The sequence below is a fragment of the Mustelus asterias genome, chromosome 11 (genome assembly GCF_964213995.1).
Source record: "Mustelus asterias chromosome 11, sMusAst1.hap1.1, whole genome shotgun sequence".
Lineage (NCBI taxonomy): Eukaryota > Metazoa > Chordata > Chondrichthyes > Carcharhiniformes > Triakidae > Mustelus > Mustelus asterias.
In genome coordinates, this window is record NC_135811.1 from 40,565,128 (window position 1) to 40,592,677 (window position 27,550).

General features: G+C 44.6%; 1 protein-coding gene across 1 annotated transcript in view; it reads right to left on the minus strand.

The window, feature by feature from the left end:
- stk32c (serine/threonine kinase 32C) overlaps nucleotides 1-27,550 on the minus strand; it is a 331,278-nt gene that overhangs the window by 99,762 nt on the left and 203,966 nt on the right. The window contains exon 3 of the mRNA XM_078224398.1: nucleotides 1,811-1,962. Within this exon, the coding sequence (XP_078080524.1) occupies nucleotides 1,811-1,962 (152 nt within the window). The remainder of the gene's footprint in view (nucleotides 1-1,810; nucleotides 1,963-27,550) is intronic.

A 27,550-nucleotide genomic window follows, 5' to 3' on the forward strand; every position in this document is an offset into this window, starting at 1 on the left:
CAAAGATGAATTTTCTGCACTTGTTATGAAGCTCCCATTAAACTCCCACTTTCTGTTGATTCATGTCTGTCTTAGTTTATAGGAGCTAGCGGTGATTTTTTTTTCTGGCAATCATTAGAAATATAAAGTAAGAGAAGTGGAAGTTTCTGAAAGATAGAGTCACCAAGTGATAGCAACACTCTTAATCGTATTCTCCAAGGACTTGTGACGTTTGTTTACTTAGCTGTGAAGGGCTTTTTAAAAAAATAAATAATACTTCACTTTTACACAGTTCTATCCGCATTTTCCCCTAATTTTTGACAGAATTCAACAGGTCAGAATAAAAGATGTCAAAATGGTAACCGAGCATTGGATAAGTATCAAGATGTTGATGGAAATGCTTGAAGGGAAACTGTGGCATACTTGTGTGGGAAGTGATGAAGCTACATTTACATTGTTTATCGAGGGAGGCTTACAGTAATTCACTAAGTCTATGCTGGTAGAAATACAAACCATCACAAATAAATCAATAATTCTTAGTAGCTGATGGCTTTTCAGATCTACACAGCTCACAAGAAAAGTTAAACGAGGGTATTCATCCCAGACAGAAATCACTTCAGTTATTGTATCAAAAACTATTCCATCTTCTATTTTCTAAATCTTGGAAGGCGTTTAGGACAAGGGCAGCAGACACATGGGAACACCGTGTTCCCCACCAAGTTCCCCACCAAGTCACAGTTCCATCACTGTTGCTGTGACAAAATCCACGTGAACTGCAGCAGTTCCAGAAGGTGGCTCAATACCACATTCTCAGGGGAATTAGGGAGGGACAATAAATGCCGGCCCAGTCGGTGATGCCCACATCCTGCGAAAGAATAAAAACAAACTCCTAGCCACTGGTTAGGTTGAAACACCTTGCCATATAAGAAGAATGCCATAAGGCTTATTCTTTAAACCATCTAAGTTAACCTTACAAGCTTTACCAATATCATTGAAATGCACTATATGTATATATTTTAAAATAAACAGTGACATTTGGGAGCCCTAAGACTTTAAGAAGAGATTTTACTCATTAATGCAGAACTGTCTCCAACAGAAAGTCAAGCTGCAAATCAAGCCATGGTGGAAGCTGTGTTGGGTATGACAATATATCAAACCCACACAGACTTGTCTGCTCTTATTCCATTGGTTTTGGCTATATTAAGTACATAACAACATCTTCTGCGATAAAAAAATGCCTAAAACTCAAAAATAACCTCAGAGCTCTGCCAATGTTAATCTTCAATGCTTATTTGAATGGAATTTTAACAATTTGGATCGGGGATCGAGCTTGATGGACTATCCTCCATAGAATCCCTACAGTGCAGAAAGAGGCCATTTGGCCCATCGAGCCTGCACCGACAACAATTCCACCCAGGCCCTATCTCCGTAACCCCACATACTTACCCTACTAATCCCCCTAACATGGCCAATCAACCCAACGCGCACATCTTTGGAGTGTGGGAGGAAAGCGGAGCACCCGGAGGAAACCCATGCAGACACGGGGAGAATGTGCAGACTCCACACAGCCAGTCACCCAAGCCGGGAATCGAACCCAGGTCCCTGGCGCTGTGAGGCAGCAGTGCTAACCACTGTGCCACCGTGCTGCCGCAGTTGGGTTGCTCATCCAAAAGTCTGGACAATGGCTACTTTGCAAATTGCTTTGTCACAGGTCACCAGACAAAGAGCGTCTCACAACCTAAGATCATATTCTGATCGAGAAATAAGGGCATTAACATTAAACAAACATCACAATGCCACGATGCATATTTAATGAAAAAGAGATAGTCACCAGAGGTTTACTAAGAAAACATGTTCAATTTCCTGCAGGATCTCCAGCTCCCTGAACACATTTCGGACTTCATCTCTCTCGATGCATTGCTGTTTATTCATATACTTCATCGCATACATTTTCTCCGTGTCGCGCTTTTGTACAATACACACCTGGGAGGGAAAAAACAACAAGAAAATGGGTCACCTCGGTAAAGAAACATGCTCTTAAAAGCCTTTAAAAAAACAGTTTTGTCTGACAATTTTGATAAACCATCTTCCGTCTATGGCAGGTTCTGGATCCTGCAGGCCAATTTTAGAGCTAATTTTGTCACTGCCGATATCTACCCCTACTGGCACCGAATAGACAATTAGCAGTTCTGGAAATGAGAAGGATGTTTCACCCCACTGTTTGTATGCAGGTACTGCTCGGCAGACTGAGCCTGTGACTGGTGTCAGCTCAATGCACTTCGGGCCTGTATCCAGCCTGAAATATCAGCTGCCAATGCACAGGTTGGAAATGTTTAAGGCAATGTGGGTGAGAGATAGCGAGTGGAATTACTAAGTCCCACAGATGATCCCTGCCCTTAAAATCAACAAGGAATTAGTTTGGTTTTGAACAGTCTCATGCCTCCATATTTTAAATCTTCGTCGGATAAGTCATCCGGGTCAAATGAATTTTGCGCCAATTGTTTTCACGTGCTAATGGTGGCCTTTAGTCGATGCTGGACAGGCCAAGAACCTAAACCTTTTATGTTCTGCAATAGGGTCTTGCCCGAATATATCTGAGGAAATACATGACACAAGGCAGGAGATTAACAGACAATGGGGCGGTACGGTGGTTAACACTGCTGCCTCACAGCGCCAGGGACCTGGCTTCAATTTCTGGCTTGGGTCACTCTCTGTGCGGGGTCTGCACGTTCTCCCCGTGTCTGCGTGGGTTTCCTCCGGCTGCTCCGGTTTCCTCCCACAGGCTGAAGGACATGCTGGTTAGGTGCATTGGCCATGTTAAATTCTCCTCTGTGTACCCGAACAGGTGCCGAGTGTAGCAACTAGGGGATTTTCGCAATAACTTCATTGCAATGTTAATGTAAGCCTACTTGTGACACTAATATTTAAACCAAGATCTGTTTTAGTGTAGGTCATTGTTTAAGATCTCCGTTTTCATGTAGGACACTTTTAAAATCTCTGTTTAGTTTAGAACACTGTTTAAAATCTCTGTTTAGGATAGGGCACTTTAAAATACCTGTTTTAGTGTAGGGCACTGTTTAAAATCTGTTTTAGAAGAAAAATAGAAGAAACACAGCAATGTGTTTAAAGTAAATTAAACTACTAAAAATAAAACTAGTCCAAACATGTGCAGGTTAGGTTGAATGGCCATACTAAATTGACCCTTAGTGTCAAGGGGATTAGCAGGGTAAATACCTGGGGTTATGTGGATGGGCCCTGGGTGGGATTATTGTCGATGCAGGCTCGATGGGCTGAACGGCCTCCTCCTGCAATATAGGGGTTCTATGATTCTACTTTATCCACAACCTATATATCAGGCGAAGAGGTTGTAAAATACTGTGATAGATGATCAGGATCAGTTTTCAACCGAATGTCTTGTTTTAATTGCCAGCTTCCTGAAAAACTTAGAACAATAGCTGTAACACGCTTGGGAAATGCGAGGAGAATGATTTGCAACTGATGGCTTTTGAATTTGTAACAAATTGATTTAGAGCCCATTAGGTTCTGGCTGATTGAGAACATTTTTATTTTTCACATGCAGATTCACTTTGATTATTAATACTGTAGCAAGCTCCCAGTCTGTCATAGTTCTAGTTCGCAGCCAGTGAGTGATCGGTGCATAGGAATTTGGATTAAGAGCACTGGATGAATATTGTACTCAATTACACAATACCCTTGGATGCTAGCCAAAAATCTCTCAGTTACAGCTGTCCTGACATTTAACTGTGGATTAGATGTTACTGCTTCAGAGTTGCAGTTGCACCACGCTGTCTGTTAGTGTTTAATTAAAATGCTTAATTAATGGGATACTATTCAATTTCAGTAAGTCATTTCAAACCCTAGATTGTGGAAGATTTGAACGCCAAGTGTCATCATTGTTTATGTATGTTTCTACAAAGAAGGCATGAATAATTTAAGATTGCATTTTATTTTACATTAATTTTGACGCCAAAATGGATTTGCATAAACAAAGAATGGGACAAATTGGGAGAATTTACCAATGGTCCGAGTCATGCCCCATAATATATTCACAGAGATTAGCGCAAACAAAAAACCTCTGGCTTAGAAGTATTGTTAAAGGTTAATCTTGAGAAGTTTTGCCAAGAAGGGAGGGGAGGTAAAAATGAAACAAAATATGATTTTGAATATTATGTGCGATCATGTGCTCGTTAGCTGAAAGGAACATTTAGACACATAGCAGGCGAGAAGGTCAGACCACATTTCGAATATTGCAAGCAATTTTGTGCCCCGTATCTAAGGGAGGATGTGCTGGCCTTGGAGAGAGTCCAGAGAAGGTTCATGAGAATGATCCTGGGAATGAAAGGCTTGATGGATGAGGAGTGTTTGAGGACTCTGTCTGTACTCAATGGAGCTGAAAAGGATGAGGGGGGAATCTCAATCAAACTTAGAGAATACTATAAGGCCTGTATAGAGTGGATGTGGAGAAGATGTATCCATTAGTAGGAGAGATTAGGATCCGAGGGCACAGAGTAAAGCGACGACCCTTCAGAACCGAGATGAGGAGAAATTTCTTCAGCCAGAGGTCATGAATCTGTGGAATTCATTGCCACAGAAGGCTATGGAGGCCAGGTCATTGAGTGCATTTAAGATAGAGATAGCTAGGTTCTGGACTGGTAAGGGGATCAAAGGTTACGTGGAAAAGGTGGGAGAATGGGGTTGAGAAACATATCAACCATGATCGAATGGTGGAGCAGACTCGATGGGCCGAGTGGCCAAATTCTGTTCCTATATCTTATCTATATCCTATATCATTTAACTGAGAGGATGGTGACTAAGGAGTATAACAAAAAACAGAGACACAGCACATCTGGAACAAACCACCTTAGGCAGCAAATTTATCACAACAGAGTCAGCTACAGAGTACAACAGAAGGGAGCAGATAGCGGCTGAGGCTGAAATGTGCCTCCTAATCCATGAAGATCTACAGAGACAGTCAACTGTCTATAGTTAAGATCATCACTACTCTCAATGTTTATGCCACAGATACTTTGCAGGAACCTCCAGAGGATATCACAGGAGTCAGACCTGTTGCTTGATATCTCCCACACACACTTCAGTACTAACCAACAGCAGCCAATAAAATTAAAATGTTACTATACTGGTTACATCCCTGAAGTAAATGTCATATTAGCAATGTGCATGCTCCTTATTTTTGTCCATGCCAGTGATCTTAGAATATATCTAAACAAGGAGGTCTATTATTCCAACATGTAAATAGTATGTAACTGCTACCAGACAGTCATGCATGTCAAAGAGCTATTCCCTAGGATTATACATAACGCTTTCATTCCAAGATAATCAATGTGATCCAGTTCTTTGCAGGAAGGATGATGGTTGACTCTTCAAAGCTGTGGGTTATGAAGAGTTAACCATGGGCTGTAAATGTCACTAACAAAACTAGCATTTGTTGCCTATCTCTGAATTGTTCTTGAGAAGGTGGTAGCAAGCCACCAAAACCCAGTCCTGAAGTGAAGATCGCTGAGGCACATGACATTCATTGAGCTGAAATTGGTAGTTCTAAAACAGCGATTTGGACCTACTGTGAGGTAAGCGCCAATAGATGCCATGGATAGTGATTCACACTGCACAATGTCACTTTGGAGAGGTCTTACTGTGGACTTGGCCAAGGAATATTCGCAAGCCAGAGAAGTCTCCATGAAAGATAGCCCACAGGAACAATCAGCAAGAGACCAGCCATTGCAGGAACTGGGACAGATGTATCAGAGTCTCACCTCTTAGTTGTACCAGTGAACTATGAAACAGCCATCACACAGTCTGCTGAACACATTTACAATCATTGAGCTCCTTGTTGATTCATCAGTTTCAGTTTTGTTGGGAACTGAATATATTCGGTTTGCTTTACTATTGAAGCACCCAATGCTTTCTATCCGACGTGACAAAATGATGAAAACACAAAAAAAATTTAAAATAAAATAACTTTAGCAATGTCTTCCAACTAGGAAAGGGACGTTGTGTAATCAGTCCTTAATGGAGAGTGCTTGCGTGAACCAGGTGCTAAAAGGTGCCTGTCGATATAGGAACCCTAATGTCACCACCTGACAGTCAAGTAGAGGCACTGAAAACTCTGAGACTATTAGAAAGGTGCAGTTGCTAGATGGCGGAATATTGCAAAAAAGCTGTCAAAGGAAAAGGCCACGGTGAAGTTTCACGAATAGGCAAAATGCGTGCAACCTCTGGAAAAAGCAGAGACCAGTACCTGTCCATACCATGCAGGTTTCTTCTCCTTTAGAGGCAGCAACACTACAACGGAATCGTGTTTATACAACAAAAGTTGCCCCAATAGTGGTAGAATTACTATTAAATGGCCGTCCCTTGATGACTGACACGGGAACTGCAGTCTCCATTACTGCAGAACAAATGTATACATATCTCCAATCTGGCATCCAACTATTGAGGTTGGAAGATACGAAGGCCACCTACACGGGGGAACTTTTATAGATAAAAGGCACTACAATGGGCTCAGTAACTTACAGGCAGCAATCAGCGTGTCTCCCACTCATTGTTCTACAGCAGCACAGACCAAGTATGTTGGGGAGAGATTGGCTCCAGCACATCCGGCTGAACTGGTTGGAGATCTTCAGATTAGACGTGGGGGGACTGTACAAAGGTACCCAGGAGTTTTCCAAGAATGCATGGGAAAAATAAAATGAGCCAAGGCCAAGATCTACATTGACCCCAATGCTACACCTAAGTACTTCAGAGCAAGACCAGTCCCACACTCGATGCTGGAGGTGGAGGAAACCGAACTAGTGCGCCTTGAAAGTCATGATATAAAAAGCCCGTGCAATTTGCGGAATGGGCTGCACCTGTAGTCCCTGTACTTAAACCCAACAAATCAGTTCACCTCTCTGGAGATTATAAATTAACAGTCAACTGGGTCTCCAAACTGCTGGCCAGTGTCCAGCCTGTGCATGTGCACGATGATGTCTTCGTGCGCCGGTGGCGGTGAAGGGAGCAGGGGAAAGCTCTATCTATGTTATCTTTAGTGCAGGTAGCGGACAGTGTATGTGCACACATGCAGGGCCAGCACTCTCAGTGCTTTATTTGCTTATCAACAATCGCAGCCAGTCCTAAAGCAGTTGCTGGAAGCTCTTCGGGAAAAGGCAATGAGGCTTTTTTTTTCCAAGGAAAGATTTTTGATGCAGCCAGATGGAGACACAAGGCCAGCCTGTTCGCATCCCCAAACCTTGCTGTTGTATGTGCTCAATTTCTTCAATGTGTGGTCTCTCTCATAATATTTCAGGGTTGTTGACACATTTTTTAAACACAGGACAATGCCTGAGCACTACCTTCCAGACTCCTGTGCCCGCAAACACGGGATCAGTTGAAAGGGAACATTGCTGCCAAGAAACACTATTTGTCAGCTGGCACTGTGTAAAGGCTGACCATCTGAAAGTAGCAGATTGCAGTGGAGTGCCCGTTTGGCAGGTATAGCTCTAACTTTAGGATTACTGTCTCCTCTATGATTTCCCCCAACAGAGGAATTACTTTCACCTGCGCGCGCCATGCTTGCCATGATGCCACATCCAGGATTTTTTCGTGATGTCCCTTCGGCTGCCATCTCCCAATAAATGTCCAGCTGGAGTTGGCAAGTCTACTTCCAACAATCATGCTTCCTATTAATTCTACAATTCCGATTTCATATTCACTTAAAACGTTACTCACCCGTCCCACTCCTCCCCTTGCTATTGTGCGCCTGATGAAAATAATAGCCGTGGGTTTTGGTCAAGTGTTTTGGTTCACAGAACTGGAAATATATTGGCCGGAATTCTCCAGCCGTTCAGGCCGGCGGGATTCTCCGGTGCCGCCAGCAGTGCACCTCCGCCCGCGGGTTTCCAGCCGGCGTGGGGTGACGTCAATTGGAATTCCCATTGACAGCGGCGGGACCAGAGAATCCCGCCACTAGCAAACAACGTGTCATCTCCACACGGCTGGGAGACTGGAAAATCTCGCCCATGCTCTTCCCCATTGTGGCCCAAGTAAAGATCGATCATTTACCTGAGCACACAGATGAAAATACTGAGTTATATGACCATATCGCCCTACATCTATAAATCCCTTTATCCTCAATAAAAGAGAACAAGCATCCATTTCATTTTAGACCAGAAACTAAACTGAAAGTATGAGGAGAGACTAAGTCAGTTAGGATTGTATTCATTGGAGTTTAGAAGAGTGAGAGGGGATCTCATAGAAACTTATAAAATTCTAACAGAGTTAGACAGGGTAGAGTCAGAAAGAATGTTCCCAATGGTGGGGGAGCCCAGAACTAGGGGTCATAGTTTGAGGATAAGGGGTAAACCTTTTAGGACGGAGGTGAGGAGAAATGTCTTCACTCAGAGGGTGGTGAATCTCTGGAATTCACTATCACAGAAAGTAGTTGAGGCCAAAACATTGTGATTTCAAGAAGAAATTAGATGTAGCTGCCTTCTTGAACTCCTGTAGTGCTGAGGTGTAGGCACACCCACAGTGCTGTTAGAGAGGCAATTCCAGGATTTTGACACAGCGACAGTGAAGGAATGGTGATACATTTCCAAGTCAGATTGGTATCTGCTGCTCTTGTCCTTCTACATGGTGGTAGGTTTGGAAGGTGCTGCTTAAGGAATCTTGGTAAGTTCCTGCAATGCATTTTGTAGGTGGTACACACTGTTGCCACTGTTCATCAATGGTGGAGGGATTGAATGTTTGTGGAAGGGGTAGCAATCAAACGGGCTGCTTTATCTTGAATGGTGTTGAGCTTCTTGAGTGTTATTGGGGCTACACTCATCCAGGCAAGTGGAGAGCATTCCATCACACTCCTGACTTGTGCCTTATAGATTGTGGACAGGCTTTACTCTGCTGTGTTGCTCTTAAAGGGCCAATCACCACAGGCGGGCTCAAGGAATGCTTGCAGGTACTCAATGCCAGATTGAGGGGCAGCTTGTATTCACTGCTGGCTGTGGACTTTCTCTGGACTGCAAACAGGCTGCTGTCTTCCTTTCACAAGCAGTTAGTCCTGCTCCGCAAAGCAAAACAACTTTTAAATACAAACTCAAAGTTGGTGTCTTTATATGCCCTGTTTGTGAACAGAATTCCCACTCACCTGAAGAAGGGGCTTGGAGCTCCGGAAGCTTGTGTGGCTTTTGCTACCAAATAAACCTGTTGGACTTTAACCTGGTGTAGTTAAACTTCTTAATTGGAACTCCACAGTGAAGCACAAATGTGTCATGGGGCACTTAAATAAAATGAGGTTTCAGCTGGGCCGAATGGCCTCCTGCACTGTAGGAATTCGATGCGAATTACAGGGGGCTTTGGGTCGTACTGGTATTAAAAAACAAATAAAGGGTTGCACGGTGGCACAGTGGTTAGCATTGCTGCCTCACAGTGCCAGGGACCCGGGGTTGATTCCAACCTTGGATGACTATCTGCGTGGAGTTTGCACCTTCTCCCTATGTCTGTGTGGGTTTCCTTTGGGTGCTCCAGTTTCCTTCCACAGTCCAAAGATCTGCAGGTTATGTTGATTGGCTATGCTAAATTGCCCCTTGGTTAGGAGCATTAGCGGGGTAATTACGTGGGGTTACGGGGATAGGGCCTAGGTGGAATGCTCTAAAGGGAGAGTCGGTGCAGACTTGATAGGCTGAATGGCCTCTTTCTGCACTATAGGGATTCTATGAGAACTCAAACTCCAACAGCTCCTGGTAGTATCATAGGGCAGAAAGTTACATTCCCACAACAGCAGGTTGGCAGGTGGAGGGCAGGCGTAAAATTCCTCAAGTGGCCTTCCCACCAGGCACCCGCCCTCACTGACCTCTCCACAATTTTACAGAGGGACGGGTAAGCTTATGGCTCCAAATACATTTAACATCCTAACCACGAGAGGGGATTTCTCCAGTAAAGCCGTGGGATATTGTCTCTGCTGTCTGCCATGAGTTTGAAAATTGCAGCTCAAGAGGTCAATAAGGGGCAATGACAATATTGCTCACTTTCTCTGCTCTTCTGACCTCTTAATGGAATTGTGGAAAATCGAGGAAATGTATATTAAAACCTTTCTACAGTCAGGAAAAGGTCAAACTCTCCAATTTCCCAGCTGAAATGGTTTCTGGCCTGAAGCAAAAATGGTGCAACTATAGAAACAAAGATGCCTCTTTCTGTGTGTCCTTAACTTTTGAAAATGTTTTCATCAGAGCTTTGCCAAAATGCTTCCTATGGAGTCCTGCAGTCCAGTGCTAATCCTCTCTCCCAGAATGGCGAGGAATCCCCCAGACCCAGCTTCAATCTCCCGATGGCCAATCAAAACATTCCAGGAGCCCGTCTGTTCCTGGCAACCGGCCACCAGCCAATCACAGCCCGGACTCAGGTACCAGCTGTCATTCCCTTTGTCAGGGACTGGCCAACAGCCCGAGTCTGGGTACCAGCTGACCGGCCAGACAATCCGGACCGGCTATTAGCCAATCACAGCTCGTGTTCGGTTATCATCTGACCTTCCCAACATCAGGGACCAATCCCGAACCCACGATAAAGTTTGGCTCGACGTTTGCAGAGGTCACGGGACAGAGATATCCTGATGGCCAACAGACCGGCGCGCCAATCAGTTGAGGCAGTGCCCACTTGGGCTGCAAAGCTGAAGGGAAGGGCGCTGATTATAAGCCAAGGTTAGGCTCAGTCGACGCTGGCTGGATAATGATTAATTAGTGTTGAATTGAATTGATAGTGATCAGGTAGACTGTGCTGCACTGCGGATATCCACCCCCTGAGGGCAAGCAGCAGAGAAAGGAATTGTTCAGTCTCAGTGGGGGAATGTAGTGGAGGCAGGTTCAGTCTGGATCAGTGTTCACAGTCGATGGAAACATTCGGTGTGACTCAAGGTTGGCTTGATGGAAAAGTTTGAAAAAGCAGAGCCCTGTAGTTGCTTTCCACACATATTTTTGTAGCTGCCAATCTCACCTGTATTGAACCGCATGAAAGTTTATTTATTTTTTAAGTTCATTTATTTATTAGTGTCACAAGTACAAAGAACAAAGAAAATTACAGCATAGGAACAGGCCGTTTGGCCCTCCAAGCCTGCCTGTACTGAACTAAAACCCCTTACCCTTCCAGGGACCATATCCCTCTATTCCCATCCTATTCATGTACTTGTCAAGACGCCCCTTAAAAGTCACTACCATGTCCACTTCCACTACTGTCCCTGGCAACGAGTTCCAGGCACCCACTACTCTGTGTAAAAAATCTGCCTCGTACATCTCCTTTAAACTTGCCCCTTGCACCTTAAGTCTATGCCCCCTAGTAATTGACTCTTCCGCCCTGGGAAAGAGCTTCTGACTATCCACTCTATCTAAGTAGGCTTACATTTACATTGCAATGAAGTTACTGTGAAAATCCCCTAGCCGCCACACTCTGGTGCCTGTTCGGGTACACTGAGGGAGAATTTAGCATGGCCAATGCACTTAACCTGCACGTCTTTCGGACCGTGGGAGGAAACCGGAGCACCCGGAGGAAACCCACGCAGAATCGAACCCGGGTCCCTGGCGCTGTGAGGCAGCAGTTCTAACCAATTACAAACAAGAAACAAAACAACCACTATAATGTATAAGCCTTAACAAAGATATCTACGTGTTCCGATCAAACCAAAACCCTTGCCGTAGACAAGACCCTTTAAACTGGTTCAATACATCAAAGTCTACTGCTCACGTGATAATGGAAATTGAGTCCTTTGAGCAGAGTTCAAGTACAATCCTTTGAAACAGAAAGGGAGGGCAAACAAATCCAGAGCTCCCTGGATGACAAGAGAGATAGAAATTAAGATAAAGTCCAAAGATGCGCGAGTTAGGTTGATTGGCCATGCTAAAATTGCCCCTTAGTGTCCTGAGATGCGTAGGTTAGAAGGATTAGTGGGTAAAATATGTAGGGATATGGGGGTAGGACCTGAGTGGGATTGTGGTCGGTGCAGACTCAATGGGCCGAATGGCCTCTTTCTGTACTGTAGGGATTCTATGATAAAGAAGAAAAGAGAAGATTAAGATAAAGAAGAAGGGGTGTCAGGTAGAAACTACAATTGAGAACCAGGCATAACATAAAAGGTTCAGAGGGGAGGTGCAGAAGCAAGTAAGAGAAGCAAAGAGGGAGTATGAAAAGAGACTGGCAGCTAACATGATAGAGATATCCTGATGGCCAACAGACCATGTGATCAGCGTGCCAATCAGCTGAGGCTAAAGATATGCGAGTTAGGTTGATTGGCCATGCTAAATTGCCCCTTAGTGTCAGGGGGCCTAGCTAGGGTAAATGCATGAGGTTATGGGGATAGGGCCTGGGGTGGGATTGTGGTCGGTGGAAACTCGATGGGCCGAATGGCCTCCTTCTGCACTGTAAGATTCTATGATTCTATGAACATAAAAGGAAATCCCAAAGAGTTCTGTAGGCATATACATAATAAAAGGGTAGTAAAAGGAGGAGTAGGGATGATGAGAGACTATAAAGGAGAATTTACACATGGAGGAAGAGGGCATAATTGAGGTAGTAAATTAATACTTTGCACCTCCCTTTACCAAGGAAGATGCTACCCAGGCCATGGTAAAAGTCAGAGAAAGGTTTAAAATTGTAAAGAAGCAGGTTTTAGACATGTCATCAGTATTTAAAATTGATAAGACACCGGGACCAGATGAGGTGCACCCAAGGATACTGAGGAAACTGAGAATGGAAATTGTGCAGGTACTAACCATAATTTTTCAGTATTCCTTAAACTCAGGTGCCAGAGGAACAGAGAATTGAAAATGTCACACTCTTGTTCAAAAAAGGATGTAAAGATATGCCCAGCAACTGCAGGCCAGTCAGTCTAACTTCGGGTAGTAGGGAAACTTCGAGAAACAATAATTCAAGACAAAGTTAATAGCCACAAGGAGAAATGTGGGTTAATTAAGGAAAGCCAACATGGATTTCTTAAGTGAAAATTGTGTTTAAATAACTTGGAGTTTTTTTGAAGCTGCAACACACAGGGTAGATGGAGGCAATTTTGTTGATAAACTTCCAAAAGATGTTTGATTCCATGCCACGCCACACAGTAGATTAGCGAGCAAAGTTATAGCTCATGGACTAAAAGGCACAGTAGCAACATGTGTCTATAGATATAGCACTTGGGGCGAATGGGATCACAGGTTAAGGGAAAAAGCAGAATTAGGCTATTGAGTTGGACGATCAGCCATGGTCGTAATGAATGGCGGAGCAGGCTCGAAGGACCAAATGGCCTCCTCCTGCTCCTATCTTCTTTGTTTCTATGTACAGAATTGGTCGAGTGACAGAGTGTAGTGGTTAATGGACATTTTTCAGCCTGGAGGGAGATTTGTAGTGAAGTTCCCCAGGGGTCAGTGTTGGGATCTTTGCTTTCCTTTCCTTGTTATATATTAATGACCAAGACATTGGTATACAGGGCACAATTTAAAAGTTTGTGCATTCTACAAAACTTGGAAGCATTGCAAACTGTGAGGAGGGGATAGAAAAGACATTGACAAGTTGGTGGAATGTGTGGACAGGTAGCAGATGAAGTTCAATGCAGAGAAATAGGAAGAACGTGGAGAGACAATATAAAATAGGGGGTACAACTCTAAAAGGGCTGCAGGAACCTGGGTGTATAAGTGCAGAAGTCATTGAAGGTATCAGGACAGGTTGATGGTGCGGTTAATAAAACATACTGTATCCTAGGTTTCATGAATAGCGGCATAGAATATAAGAGCAAGGAGGTAATGATGAACTAATATAAGTCATTTCTGGGTGCCACACTTTAGGAAGGATGTGATGGCATTGGAGAGTGTGCAGGAAAGATTCTCAAGAATGGTTCGAGGGATAATGAGCTTCAGTTATGAAGACGTATTGGAGAATTTAGGACACTACATTGAAGAGAGGGCTGAGAGGAGATTTGACCAAGGTATTCAAAATAATTAAGGGTCTGGACAGAGTAGATAGGGAGAAAATGTTCCCACTCACGAAAGGATTGAGAATGAGAGGGCACAATCTTAAAGCAATTGGTAGGAGAAGCAATACTGGCATGAGGAGAAACCTTTGCAGATAGGGAGTGATTAGGATCTGGAATGCAGTATGTGAGGAACAGGTTCAGTTGAAGCACTCAGAAGGGAATTTAGACTGCTATTTAACAAGAGAGAATGTGCAGGTTTACGGGGAGAAGGCACGATAATGGAACCAGGTGAGTTGCACATTCAGAGAGCCAGTGGAGGCAAGATGGGCCAAATGGCCTCTTTCTGTACCTTAAGAACTCTGTGATTCTGTTTGTGCTTATAGGTAACATTCTTGTCTTGCACTGGGACTGTTTCAAGGTGTAAATGCTCTTCCTGATTTCTTTTCAACACTCCACAGCAATTGTTTCTAATTTCAATACACCTGATACACCAGTTTAGTTCTTGAGAAGATTATTTAAGTTTTTAAGTTTATTTATTGTCACAAGTAACATTAACACTGCAATTAAGTTACTGTGAAAATTCCCTAGTCGCCACACTCCGGCAGCTGTTCGGGTACACTGAGGGACAATTTAGCATGGCCAATCCACCTAACCAGCACGTCTTTCAGACTGTGGGTGGAAACCGGAGCACCCGGAGGAAACCCACGCAGACACAGGGAGAACGTGCAAACTCTGCACAGACAGTGACCCAAGCCGGGAAGTGAACCCGGGTCCCTGGCGCTGTGAGGCAGCAGTGCTTAACCACTGTGTATTGCTGGACTGCTGTGCCTACTTTCTCCATTCCACTGCTGACCGGCACCTCCATAACATGATGAATGAACCAGGCTTTAAGGGAGAATTTTCCCAGCCAAGGGGAGGTGGGTTTGTTTGCTTACACGGAGTTAAATCCCTTAAAACTGACATTGGAACAGGACCCTGCCATCTTCCAAGCCTCTTCTGGGTTTCTGTGTGCAACCGTCGGGTAAAATATTATGATAGTCAAGAAGTCAAATTAGGGACAATTTGAACCCTGAATTCTGGACTTCCCAACGGGGAACTTGTTTGCTCTTCGCGGCAGGAAGAGATTTGTAGTGAAACTGACAAGCTGTGATAGTTTCCATCAGTTACACTGGAACGTTCTAGCCATGGCTATTGAGAGACTGCTGTTTCAAAGCACTGCCTCCCTCAGATGGTGCTTCCACTGCTTGACAGGTGATTGCCAACTTCTTGGAAGACACACTTTGTCTGTTGAGCACTTCACTCACCTTTGGCCGCACCTCCCTGCTGCCAGCTTCAACGTGACATGGGAGCAGCTCTCCACCACGCCAATGCCAACTGCTCCTGTAGCAGAAGGGGCAACACCAGCTGCCTTCTCAATGATATGCCTCTCAAGCAGGGAAGGCGGGATCGGAAACTCAGATCCACTTGGAAGGGTGCAAGACCCCCACCACAGACTCTATACACACACACAAGCACCACCACCTCAGAAGGCCTAAGATCTTCCAGGCTGCTGACATCTGGCACCCCCTGGAAGAAGAATGGCCACCTAGCCAATGGAGCAGCTGGGAACATATTGTCAGTGGTTGTCACCTGCTTCACAATAAGCCAGTTTTAAGTCTTCCTTGTTATCAAAGTAGTTGACAAAATTGTCCTTAGCAAAATGCATATAGCCATCAGTTTGATTCCAATTTGTTAAAGTCTATGGGAGAAGGGCAATTAAACTTTTTTTCTCAAAAAAGATTGGAAAATATTACCCAATTGCACAGATGTGAAACAAAACTATCTCATCAGAAAAGCATCTGCAGGCAGAGAAATTGCGCTAAAGGCAAAACACTGCGGATGCTGGAATCTGAAACAAAAACAGAAAATGCTGGAGAAACTCAGCAGGAGTGACAGGATCTGTGGGGAGAGAATAGATGTGGAGATGCCGGCGTTGGACTGGGGTAAACACAGTAAGAAGTTTAACAACACCTTTATATGCTTTGTAACTTTATATGCTCTGTTTGTGAACAGAATTCCCACTCACCCGGAGAGAATAGAGCCAACGTTTCAAGTAAGGATGACCGTTCGTCAGAGCTGAGTTAGAGAAAATGCGGTACACTATTTAAATAGAGAATGCCACGGTAATAACATAGAATCTCTACAGTGCAGGAGGAGGCCATTCAGCCCATCGAGTCTGCACCGACCACAATCCCACCCAGGCCCTATTCCCGTAACCCCACATATTTACCCTGCTAATCCTCCTGGCACTTGAGTCAGTTTAGCATGGCCAATCAACCTAACCCGCACATTTGTGGACTGTGGGAGGAAACTCACGGGGAGAGCGTGTAAACTCCACATAGACAGTCACCCGAGGCCGGAATTGAACCCAGGTCCCTGGCGCTGTGGTGCAGCAGTGCTAATCACTGTACCACTATGCCGCCCATAAATGACCAACAGGTAGGAGTTGCCAAAAGACTCCATGAACCTTCTCCCTGGTCTAACACTGAGCGTGCTGACCTCAAGCTGGTAACAATGTTAGTTGACGATAGGCCTCAGCAACTCCTGGTCAGGGAGAGGAGGAAAGAAAATCTTGGTTACGAGGCACAAAAGACCATTGGCAAGTTGTTGAAAAGAATATATCATTGGACATTTACTGGCAAATTCCAGTTAATGTGAAGCTGCTGTCAATAGGATTAACAGGGAGAGTTCAGGGAATACCGACTAGAATGATTCCTCAACAATTCTAAAAGGATGCTCTCAAATTCACAACAATTACCATTGCAGAAAATGAGATTTCACAGGGGGTTTAAATATTCTGAGGCATGGACAATAGATACAAGCCACTACTGCGATTTGGACTGTAGACATAGAAATGGAGAATTTCAGCTAATTCAAACAGCATAATAGAACCAGATAATTTTACACATCCCTCGAAGAATAGTTGATTTGTGAAATAGGCATAAAACTATTAGGCCACTGTTATCAGAGCTAGGGAAGCCACAAAGTCAAAAATACTCCCGGTTCCTTCCGTTGTGGCCTGGATGGAACTGGATGTTCATGACGCTAACACAGGTATGCCATGTGTCCCCCCCTAACCTACACTCCTTGCGACACTAATTTAGCGTGGCCAATCCACCTAACCTGCACATCTTTGGAGTGTGGGAGGAAGCCGGAGCATCCGGAGGCAACACATGCAAACATGAAGAGAATGCACAAACTTCACACAGTCAGTCACCCAAGGCTATAATCGAACCTGGGTGCTTGGAACTGCGAGGCAGCAATGTTAACCACTGTGCCACAACTCCATTAGCATTCTTCTGGATGTCACCCCATTGAAATCATCAGCTGAGTCCTCCACAGTAGAACTCATCTGTAACTCGCCCTCCAGTGAGCCAGCACACAAACCATCCTTTCCCACTGGCATGGCTGTAGTCCACTAATCCCTGGTGACTCACTGTGCTGATCCCGCCTCTGTATTCCTCTCTAATATATATGCAGTGCCAGGCACTGGAGAAAAGGAGGAGATATTTACAGAAGGGCAATCAGAAAAGTCAAAGCCAGGGTACAGGATATAGATATTGCAGGGGACATGACAGGAAAGAAAAGGAAATACATCCAGCATTGGGAAAGTAGTGCTCACGACCACCTTCTCCAGAGCAATTAGGATGAGCAATAAATGGTGACCTAGCCAGGGACATCCACGTCCCCTGAATGAATTAAAAAAGGTGTTTACGAGATTTAGCCTTACATAACATAGAAACAAGAAGCAGGAGTAGGCCATTCAGCCCTTCGAGCCTGCTCTGTTATTCATTTTGACCATGGTTGATCATCGAGTTCAACGTCCTGACCCCCGCCCCCCTCCCTTCCCCCCCGTAACCCTTGGTTTCCTTTATCTGTAAAGCTATGTCTAATTTATTCTTGAAATCAGACAACGTTTTGGCCTCAACTACTTTCTGCGGTAGTGAATTCCATACATTCACCACCCTCTGAGTGAAGAGATTTCTCCTCACCTCAGTTCTAAAAGGTTTACCTCTTATCCTCAAACTATGACCCCTAGTTCTGGACTCCCCCACCATTGGGAACATTCTCCACCCTCTCCCCAGACAAATGGAAAGGCTGAGGTAACAGTGAAAATTACCAAAAGGGTCATCATAAAATCGAGTAGATCCAGCACAAGGCAATGATAGAGTAGAGGAACACACCGACTGGAGGCGTGGAAAGTAGTCTAGTTCAGTGGCTAATGTCACGCTGCACCAAAACTACTCTTCCGAGAGCTAAAACATCACTGAAGTCAGAAGTAGTAACAATAGTGAGTGACAACATCAATGTGAAACGAGAAAGCCAAATTTCACTTTGATAAAGCAGCCAAATCGCTGCCAACTCTGAGGTTTGGACAGCCAGTCAGTGTGCAAACATTTGATATTCTCAACAAAGTCAGCCCGCTTAGCAACTTGGGAGGCCTGTGTGGAGAAGTTGTCGCTTTGGTCGCGGGCAGTGAAAATGTACGAGCAGATATATCAGCATTATCGCCGACACATTGATGGAGAAGCTGGTCCTTCACAGAAACGGCCGATGAGGAAGATGAGAGTTCACTGACTGCACAAGAAAGTCAACGTCCATCAGTTTAAGGAACCAACCGTTCCCCAACAAAGGTAACAGATAAGCAGCAACAACTACACACAGCAGCAACACTCGCCATGGCAACGACATTCCCCAGAGAGGCAACATCACCCGAGGAACAAGAGAAACCAGATGAACAGCCAATAATAACCTGCATGCATACTATTAGAAGATCTGATTGCTTGCGTGCAATGCAAGTGTGGGCAGAGACAAAAGTGGGTCAAACTTGAATGACCTGTTTTCTGTTCCTACATGATGATCTTCATTGTAGACCATGTATGTGCCTGACTTGCAAATGTTAGCACATGCAGGGGATTTTTTATTATTATGGGAAGGGGGATGTTTGGAGAAGTGCCTTCAGGCAATGTGACTTGTGATGGTCATGTGAGCTCTCACTTCATCCTTGGTGTATAATGGCTTGCGAGGAGAAGCCATTTCAGCCATCACTTGGAACAGCATCTGAGCTTCATCGAATCACAGAATACCTATAGTGCAGAAGGAGGCTATTCAGCCCATCAAGTCTGCAGCGTTGCAGCATCTTACCCAGGCCCACACCCCCCACCCGCCCTATCCCCGTAACCTCATGCATTTACCATAGCCAATCCACCTGACCTGCACATCTTGGACTGTGGGAGGAAATGGGAGCACCCGGAGGAAACTCACACAGACACAGGGAGAATGTGCAAACTCCGCACAGACAGTTACCCAAGGCTGGATTCGAACCCGGTTCCCTGGCACTGTGAGGCAGCAGTGCTAACCACTGTACTACCGTGCCGCCTGTGGCTGCGAGTGTCAAATGATGAGGTTTCTTCATAGCAGTCTGGCATAATGATTGCCCTCCATACAGAGATCGGCTAGGCAGCAGATTTGAAAACAGAAGGGGAGGGTTGGGGTGAAGGAAGAGGTGGGGGAAATTGGGATGTAAAACAAGAGAGCCACAGCCACCTCACCAGCAGCTTTCATTAAAAGTCAGATAGCAAGATGAGGTTGAAGTGAAAGTTAAGAAGGGCATAAGGCAGGAAAATATCATCCAAAATGTTTTTGGAAATACCAGACACAACAGACTCAGTCACAACCAACTCCATGATGTGGTGCACCATCTCCTCCGAGGGATACAAAAGATGCTGTCCCCACTGGTTCTTGGCTGCTCTGTGGTCATGGGCACCTTGCCTTTCAGCATAGAGTGAAGAATATCAGTGAAAGTATTACAAAGTGTTTGAGTAATGTGCCTGCTGCAGCTGAATTGCTGTAGGTGTAAGGAAGCAGCAAAGAGGTGGGATTGAGGCTGGTAGTGTTGGCATGTGTGTGAGCTGGATGTTAGCTGTGGTGTGGTGTGGTGTTAGCTGGATGTTCGGGTAGTGTCCGGACTGCTGATGGGTGAAGGGGTTGTGGTGCACTGAGCAGTAGGAGAGGTTGGTGGAGGGATGAGTTTGAGACTGCACTTGAAGATGCATTCACTGATCTCGGCCTCACATATGAGACCATTGAACATTTCTCTGACACTGCACCCAAGTCCACTGGGCCAGACTCCAAGAACTGAGCTCCATAGACACCAGCCCCCTTCTCAGGGAGAGTCTCCTACCCTCACCAGAATATGCGTCTTTCTCCGTTCTATCGCTAATTTGTCCAACAACACATCAGAAATGACAGGAACCTTCTCTCTTTCCTGTTGATCCATTTTCCGTGCTCTTCCTTCCAGTCAAACATTCCAGAGAAGTTGCAGAAGCTCCTGTTGTATGAATATCATTCCTCTTTAAGAGTGGCAGACTGCTGTCAGGAGGTTCATGCCCAGCTGTGTTTCACACTCGCCATGCACATTACTGGGCCCTCTTCCTGAGCATTTTTTTTCTATTCATGGGACATGGGCGTCACTGGCTGGCAGCATTTATTGTCAATTCCTAGTTGCCCGAGGGCAGTTGAGAGTCAACCACATTGCTGTGGGTCTGGAGTCACATGTAGGCCAGAGCAGGTAAGGTCGGCAGATTTCCTCCCCTCAAGGGCATTAGTGAACCAGATGGTTTTATTCCAACAATCAACAATGGTTTCATGGTCATCATTGGATTCTTAATTCCAGATATTTTTTTATTGATTTCAAATTCCATCATCTGCCGTGGCAGGATTCGAACCTGGGTCCCCAGAACATTAGCTGAGTTTCTGGATTAATAGTCTAACGATAATACCACTAGGCCATCACCTCCCCATGGTCCATGCTGGACAGCACACTGAAATCATTTGCAAGATCAGGCATAGGGTAATCACAAAAATGGCCTTATCCAATCTCATCTGTTAATGACTTATCTCCTTTAAAAACACACTGGATATATCTTTTTCAGCATTGGATTTAAGATCACAATGGTAAAGATCAAACATTCCATGCAAGAAAACACTACGGCAGGTTAAGGCAGTGAAAATGGGTTTGCTTTTTTCAATGGTTTATGCAATTAAATGTTTGTGCTTTTCATGATTACTGGACATCTCAAAGTGTTTACAGTACTTCTTGAAGTGTAGTCACTGATGTCATGTCAGAAACTTGGCGGCTAACTTGCACTCAACAATATCCAAAAATCAACTAAGAAAAAAATGATAATCTATTTTTGTGACATTGATTGAGGGACACCAGGGATAATTCTTCGGTTCTTCTTTGAAAAAATATCACAGGAGAGGGCAGATGGTGCCTTGTTTTAATGTCTCACCCGGACGATGGAACCTCCAACAGTGCGGCACTCCCTCAGTACCGCACTGATGTACCAGCCTTGATATTTGTGCTCAGTCCTGGGGCTACGTTTTCCAGTTGGTCCTACCTGCCACAGGAATCGTCGCAGGGGGGCCGGAAAATTTGACGGACCATTGAAAGGACTGGAAAATCCAGCCCTGGAGTGCTAAGAAAGGGCACGGCTAAGACTCAGTGCGTGATCTTACCGGCTGTTAATGCCACGCTCCTGCTGCAGCGAGATTGGAGAATTTGGCGCCCAGGCAAATCTCCGTTGAGTGCAGCAGGATGGGAAAATCCTGCCGGTGTGAACGGCCATAACATTCCGGCCTTAGGAAGAAAAGAAAAGTCACAACTTTTTGAAGGTTAACCTATGGAAGTGGCACCTCTCAGTAATTCAGACAATAGAATTGGTGACATTGTTTCTGGAGGAATGGACCTGATGGGTTATATGTTCTTCTCTTTGTTACATACTTTATGACCTTGTATTCTGAGTGAAAGCCAACAAGCATTGCTAGTAGTCTTTATGTGCAGACACCAGGTGAGGACAAGATTGTTGGCCCTGATTATTGACTAGCCTGCCCCAGTTTTGTCTGATTTAAGGTCCAGCTTACAACTCCTAAGAACTGTCAGTTCAAAAAAACTTGCGTTCAGACTGACGTTAAAATATTGATGCTTTGTTTCAATTGGCAATATAAAAGACATTTGGTCACTGGCATGTCATGAGGTAAATACCGCGCTCTCTCTCTTTTCTTGCAATGAAGGCAGACTAGATCTGGTCATCCTCTTGCTTTAATGGCCTGGTATTTACAGTCATTTCACAGTTGTGCAGATTTAAAATGGGAATAGGAGAATTACCATGGGCGGAGTGGAAATCTGCAGGGGGTGAGGGGGTTAAAAAACGGTAAAACTAACAACATGGCCGGAAGCTGGCTCCAGTGTAACTTTGATATTTCACACTAGCACATTAGATCCTGTTTGCGAAATCCTCTCAGGAGTGGCAGGTTGTCAATTACCAAATGCTAATCTCTCAATTAGAGCCATATTTACACACACTTTTCAGTTTCATGTCAGGTCCAGGGCTTTCCCAGGATTACTGAAATTTACCAGTGATATCAAAGCACAAACACAATGGCAATTGAAGAAGATGAATCTGTCAGAGAAATATGCCAGTATGTATTCAGTACTCAGCTGCTTTCTTGCTTGTTATGGGAAAGCATTTGATCACAGTACTTTTACTGAGGGGTTACTTCCTACGTTTCGGAGGTTGCTTTATCGCATCGCTGTCCTTGCATTATTAGACAAGGACCAAGGGGCAGCACGGTGGCACAGTGGTTAGCACTGCTGCCCCACAGCACCAGGAACCCGGGTTCAATTCCGGCCTTCGGTCACTGTCTGTGTGGAGTTTGCACATTCTCCCCTTGTCTGCGTGGGTCTCCTCCAGGTGCTCTGGTTTCCTCCCACAGTCCAAAGATGTGCGGATTAGGTGGATTGGCCATGCTAAAATTGACCCCAGTGTCAGGCGAATTGGCAGGATGAACATGTGGAGTTACGGGAATAGGGCCTGGGTGAGACTGTGTCGGTGCAGACTTGATGGGCCGAATGGCCTCCTTCTGCACTGTAGGGATTTGATGATTCTATGATTCTAGGTGACCAGCAACAGCTGCAGGCTGAGGATCATGGACCTGTAGCTGCACATCAGAGAAAATTTCAACTGAAAAACAATCATCAGGGAGCTGCAGCTCTGAGGCAGCACTGCCTCCAAAAGCGACAGAGATCGAGGGTGGGATTTTCCCAAGTCTTGCCTTCAGAAAATGGCAGGCTGGACCCGGGTATGAAAAGCCCACCCCTATTTCTGACCAATCTCCTCTTTGTTGACGAAGGAAGGAGGCGGCATGTGATTCACTCACGAGGGGACCCCAAACTCAGCATGACCATTTGAACTTAGTGCTGAGTTCAAACAGACCCCATTTTGGTTGTTGCAGGAGCTTTAACCCACAGTGTGGGATTCAGGAGTTGATGGAGTAGATGTAAGTGCTCTTGAAACGCAGATCAGGGCTGTTTAACTTCATGATTTGAAAATTTAAAAAAAAATCCCCTGCTCTTTAAACATGGAGAAATAACAGGCTTAAACTGTCAACGAGAGTTAAAAAAAACCCTACTGGGCTGCTTTGATTGACAGGTCTTCTGGTGTAGGTTCGAAAAGAAGTATTTGCTGACACTTTCTGAGAACTATTATTATGTCATTATGAATGCTTGGCTGTGTTTCAAAAGATATAATTATTTCAGCAGGAGTTCTGAGCTCACAGTTTGCTTGACCATTTAGATAAGCTATTAAAGGAATGTCTATTTTTGAGGTGGGGACTAAATACAAATGTGTTTGTTTCGATGAGAGACTAACCACTTGAGATTTTAAAACTTTTATTGAGTTTCATAAATGGTATTTTTTTCCCTATCAAGTGTGTGGGTGTGAATGTTGTATCCAATTGTTAGAAGCTTATTTTTATTATCTCCAAATGGGTCTGTATGTCTGCCCATGGTGGATACTGGGTGGATGGCAATGGAGGTGGCATGGGGAAAAGAGGGGGCATGGAGTTGGGTGGAGGGCGGCATGACTTGGCCCACAGTGGGTTGTGAGTGGGCATGGGGGACATTAGATGTCATGGAGGTATTGGGGGGGGGGTACAATGTGTAGGTGGGTGAGGGTGTGTGAATGGTGAGCGCTAAACGGCTTTAAAAGCTTTTGAAACATCTGGAACAAAGTCTAAGAGAGCCAAGCTGGGCCTTCTAACCAGCCTGCCTCAGCACTTGCCTGCTCCTGTGACCACTTAGGATCTGCCTCTAGGGCTAAATGTATCCCACCTTCCCCTCCCCAAAGCAAAAAGTTGAGTCTAATGGGCCCTTTAAGCGAAGGTGGGTGTGCTGAGTTTGGAAGTATCCCCACTCCAGCTACCCAGCTTTAGTGAAAATCCGGCCCTTAGTTTCTTTGACGAGCCTTTTCAGGAAGCTCAGGAACCTCAGATAGTAGTAGACATCTGCAGCCTCCTAGACGAGTTGCTGCCTGCTGGATCTGGTGACCATGTGTGACCATTGGTGTTAACGGCCTCAATTCTTTCCCTCCAGGTCCTTCCAGAACTTTGACATATCCAGGATCTCCCAGTCAGCCTCCCATAAGTGAGAGAGATGACCCTCAGGCGCCAGAGTGTGGCGATTGGGGGATTTTCACAGTAACTTTATTGCCGTGTTAATGTAAGCCGACTTGTGACACTAACAAATAAATTTTAAAACTTATGCCCCTTAGTCCACAGGGGCACATATAACTGGCATAAATGCATTTAAGGAGAAGCTAGTTAACCATGAGGGAGAAAGGAATAGAAAGATATATTGATTGAGTTTTTATAAGAGGTGTGAGGAGGCTTGTGCGAAGCGGCGATGACAGCACTGAGTCGAGGGGCCTGTCCGTGTGTATTGGAAGCCCACACATAACAAGAATAATGACAAGTGCAGCCACCCAGATTTGATGGTTGCAGTGATGGATAATACAAGGTTATACCACATAAATGTGTGAAATAGAACTAAGGGAAGGAAACATAAAAACAAAATGCTGCAGATGCTGGAAATCTGAAACACAAAACAAAAATGCTGGAAGTGCTCAGCAGGTCTGGCAGTAACTGTGGAAAGAGACACATTTCTGGTCAATGAGCTTTCATTAGATTTGCAGAGTTTTCAGTTTAAAAAAAAATTAAATATAGGAACAATGGACATAGTTTCACTACCATTTTTGGATTGCTGCAAAAATGCAAAAGTGAAAGTGTAAATCTGGCGTGAGGAGGGTGCCATCTCACATAAAAAAACTCCGGTATCATGCCAAACTAGGTGTAAAAATCCCTGCCATCTGCTAAGCGCTCCCTGCTCTTTCAAACTACAAGTCTCAGCAGTGACACCAATTTAACCATTTCCCATCAAGTGGAATTCTGCCGTTGAGATTGCTTTGTCCAATAGCGCAAATGAGCTCTAACCGGTGTGATCCATGAATCAGGAGACAGCACTCCCTCCTGTGTATTGCTAATCACATGATTCAGGCTATATTCTGCACTTAACCCAAAACTGTCAGCCTGACTGGAGCACCAGTCACTTGTTAACAAGAGCTGGTGAGTGCAATCTCTGGCCTAGTTTTTCCAATCTGCTGGGACTCTCACAGGATTGTGTTTTGCACCCTCTGATTTCCCTGAATGTTGACTCCAGCGGATCTTCTGAGGCCAGGTTCCTTTAAATCATAGAATCATAGCATCCCTACAGTGCAGAAGGAGCCCTTTCAGCCTGCACCAACAACAATCCCAACCAGACACAATCCCATAACCCCAAGTATTTACCCTTCTAATCCCCTGACACTAAGGCCAGAATTTTACCACACTACCTGCCACAGGAATCGGAGCGGGCGACGGGCAGAACATGGAAAGGTCCGTTGACCTCAGGTGGGATTTTACGGTTTCGCTACCAGTGAGGCGATAAAATCCTACCCCGAGGGTCAATTTAGCATGGCCAATCAACCTATCCCACACATCTTTGGAGTGCAGGAGGAAACCAGAGCACCCGGAGGGAACCCACACAGACACGGGGAGAATGTGAAAACTCCACACAGTCACCCAAGGCCGGAACTGAACCCAGGTCCCTAGCGCTGTGAGGCAGCAGTGCTAACCACTGTGTTACTGCGCCGCCTTTGCCTTTGACAATATATCCACCAAGGTCAAGTTGTGTAGAGGGGCAAATGGCCACACTATCAGAATGTAGTGAGTTTGGTGGTGTTCAGCACTAGAGAAAATACTTTTTTGCAACATGCTTTGTCCTGTACAATCAAGATGGACTGCGCTGCACCAAGCATGGAAGTGCACCTTAAGATCGCTCATTAAGATCTCATTACATTTGCAGTGCTAGACACTAGGAGTGCCATGGCATTTGTGAAATCCCAAGGGTGCTAAGAGTTGGTTAATGACTGGGATACATCAGATAATTAGCTGCAATAGGAGAGATGGGCCTGAAGAGCAATTGTTTCCCAACATCACTTTCAGCAAGCATTTCACACTTGAACTTTCACTGTAAATGCCTGTAGCATTTAATGTTGGATTCTTTTGGTGAAATTAGCTTTAAATCCATTGTAGAGAAAGAAAAAACAAACTTATTTTGATTCACCATCACTCGTATGAAAAAAACAAAAGTATGCGTATTTGATTAAGTGGGCAGTAGTTTAGACTGCCATTCGAGATTTAAATCACAAGCACTGGTTTTGTATTACATTGGTAACTTGGCATCACCACCAGCAGGTTGACATATCTAGGTGCTGCTGTTGGAATCGATCCACTAGCAGATGTTCAAGTGTTGCTTGCTAAAAACAGAATGGGCTGGAGCTCCTGCAGTTCGAATTCCCATATCAGTAACAATGAAGCTGACAGAAGACCTCATTTTGTTTTACTGTACCTGGCTTCAAAACCAGAATTCAAATATAGCTCCAATTTAATTGCTGTCTAACTTATTCCCTAAAACTGCAGTGGGATGGTTTTAACATCAGAATGTCTTGCACTTCTGAAGCATAAATCATGCTAACTGACAATAAACTTATCAGTTGTATGAAAAAGAAAAGCTCTCGTTGAAAAATTTGCTTTTGACTAAATTCTGGTTTACGTTTTGTACCTCAGTTTGTGTATGACTATTTTCTCTATCACTTTTTAATCTACTCAGTGTTTCCAGCAGGCATATTTTAAAAACTCATGACATGCAGAACTTTTAGGGTGCACTACGTTTTACTAAGCAAAACGCACAAGAACAATGTGAAAACATTAGCTCGATTGTTTTAAGTGACTTTGTTACCCAGAGATTATGCTTCAAAAGATTGGGGTTGCTTAGGCCAGATTAAAGTAGAAAAATGAATAAGTTACAGTAATCTTTATTTTACTTCAGAACGATAACGTACTTTAAATGACCAGGTACAATACTAGGCTGGGAAGGAAATCGCAGTTCCCCTAGCCGAGATATTTGAATCAGCGATAGTCACGGGTGAGGTGCCTGAAGATTGGAGAGTGGCAAATGTTGTGCCTTTGTTTAAAAAGGGCTGCACGGAAAAGCCTGGGAACTACAAGCCAGTGAGCCTCACATCTGTGGTGGGTAAATTGTTGGAAGGTATTTTGAGAGACAGGATCTACAGGCATTTAGAGATGCAAGGACTGATTAGGGACAGTCAGCATGGCTTTGTGAGTGGAAAATCA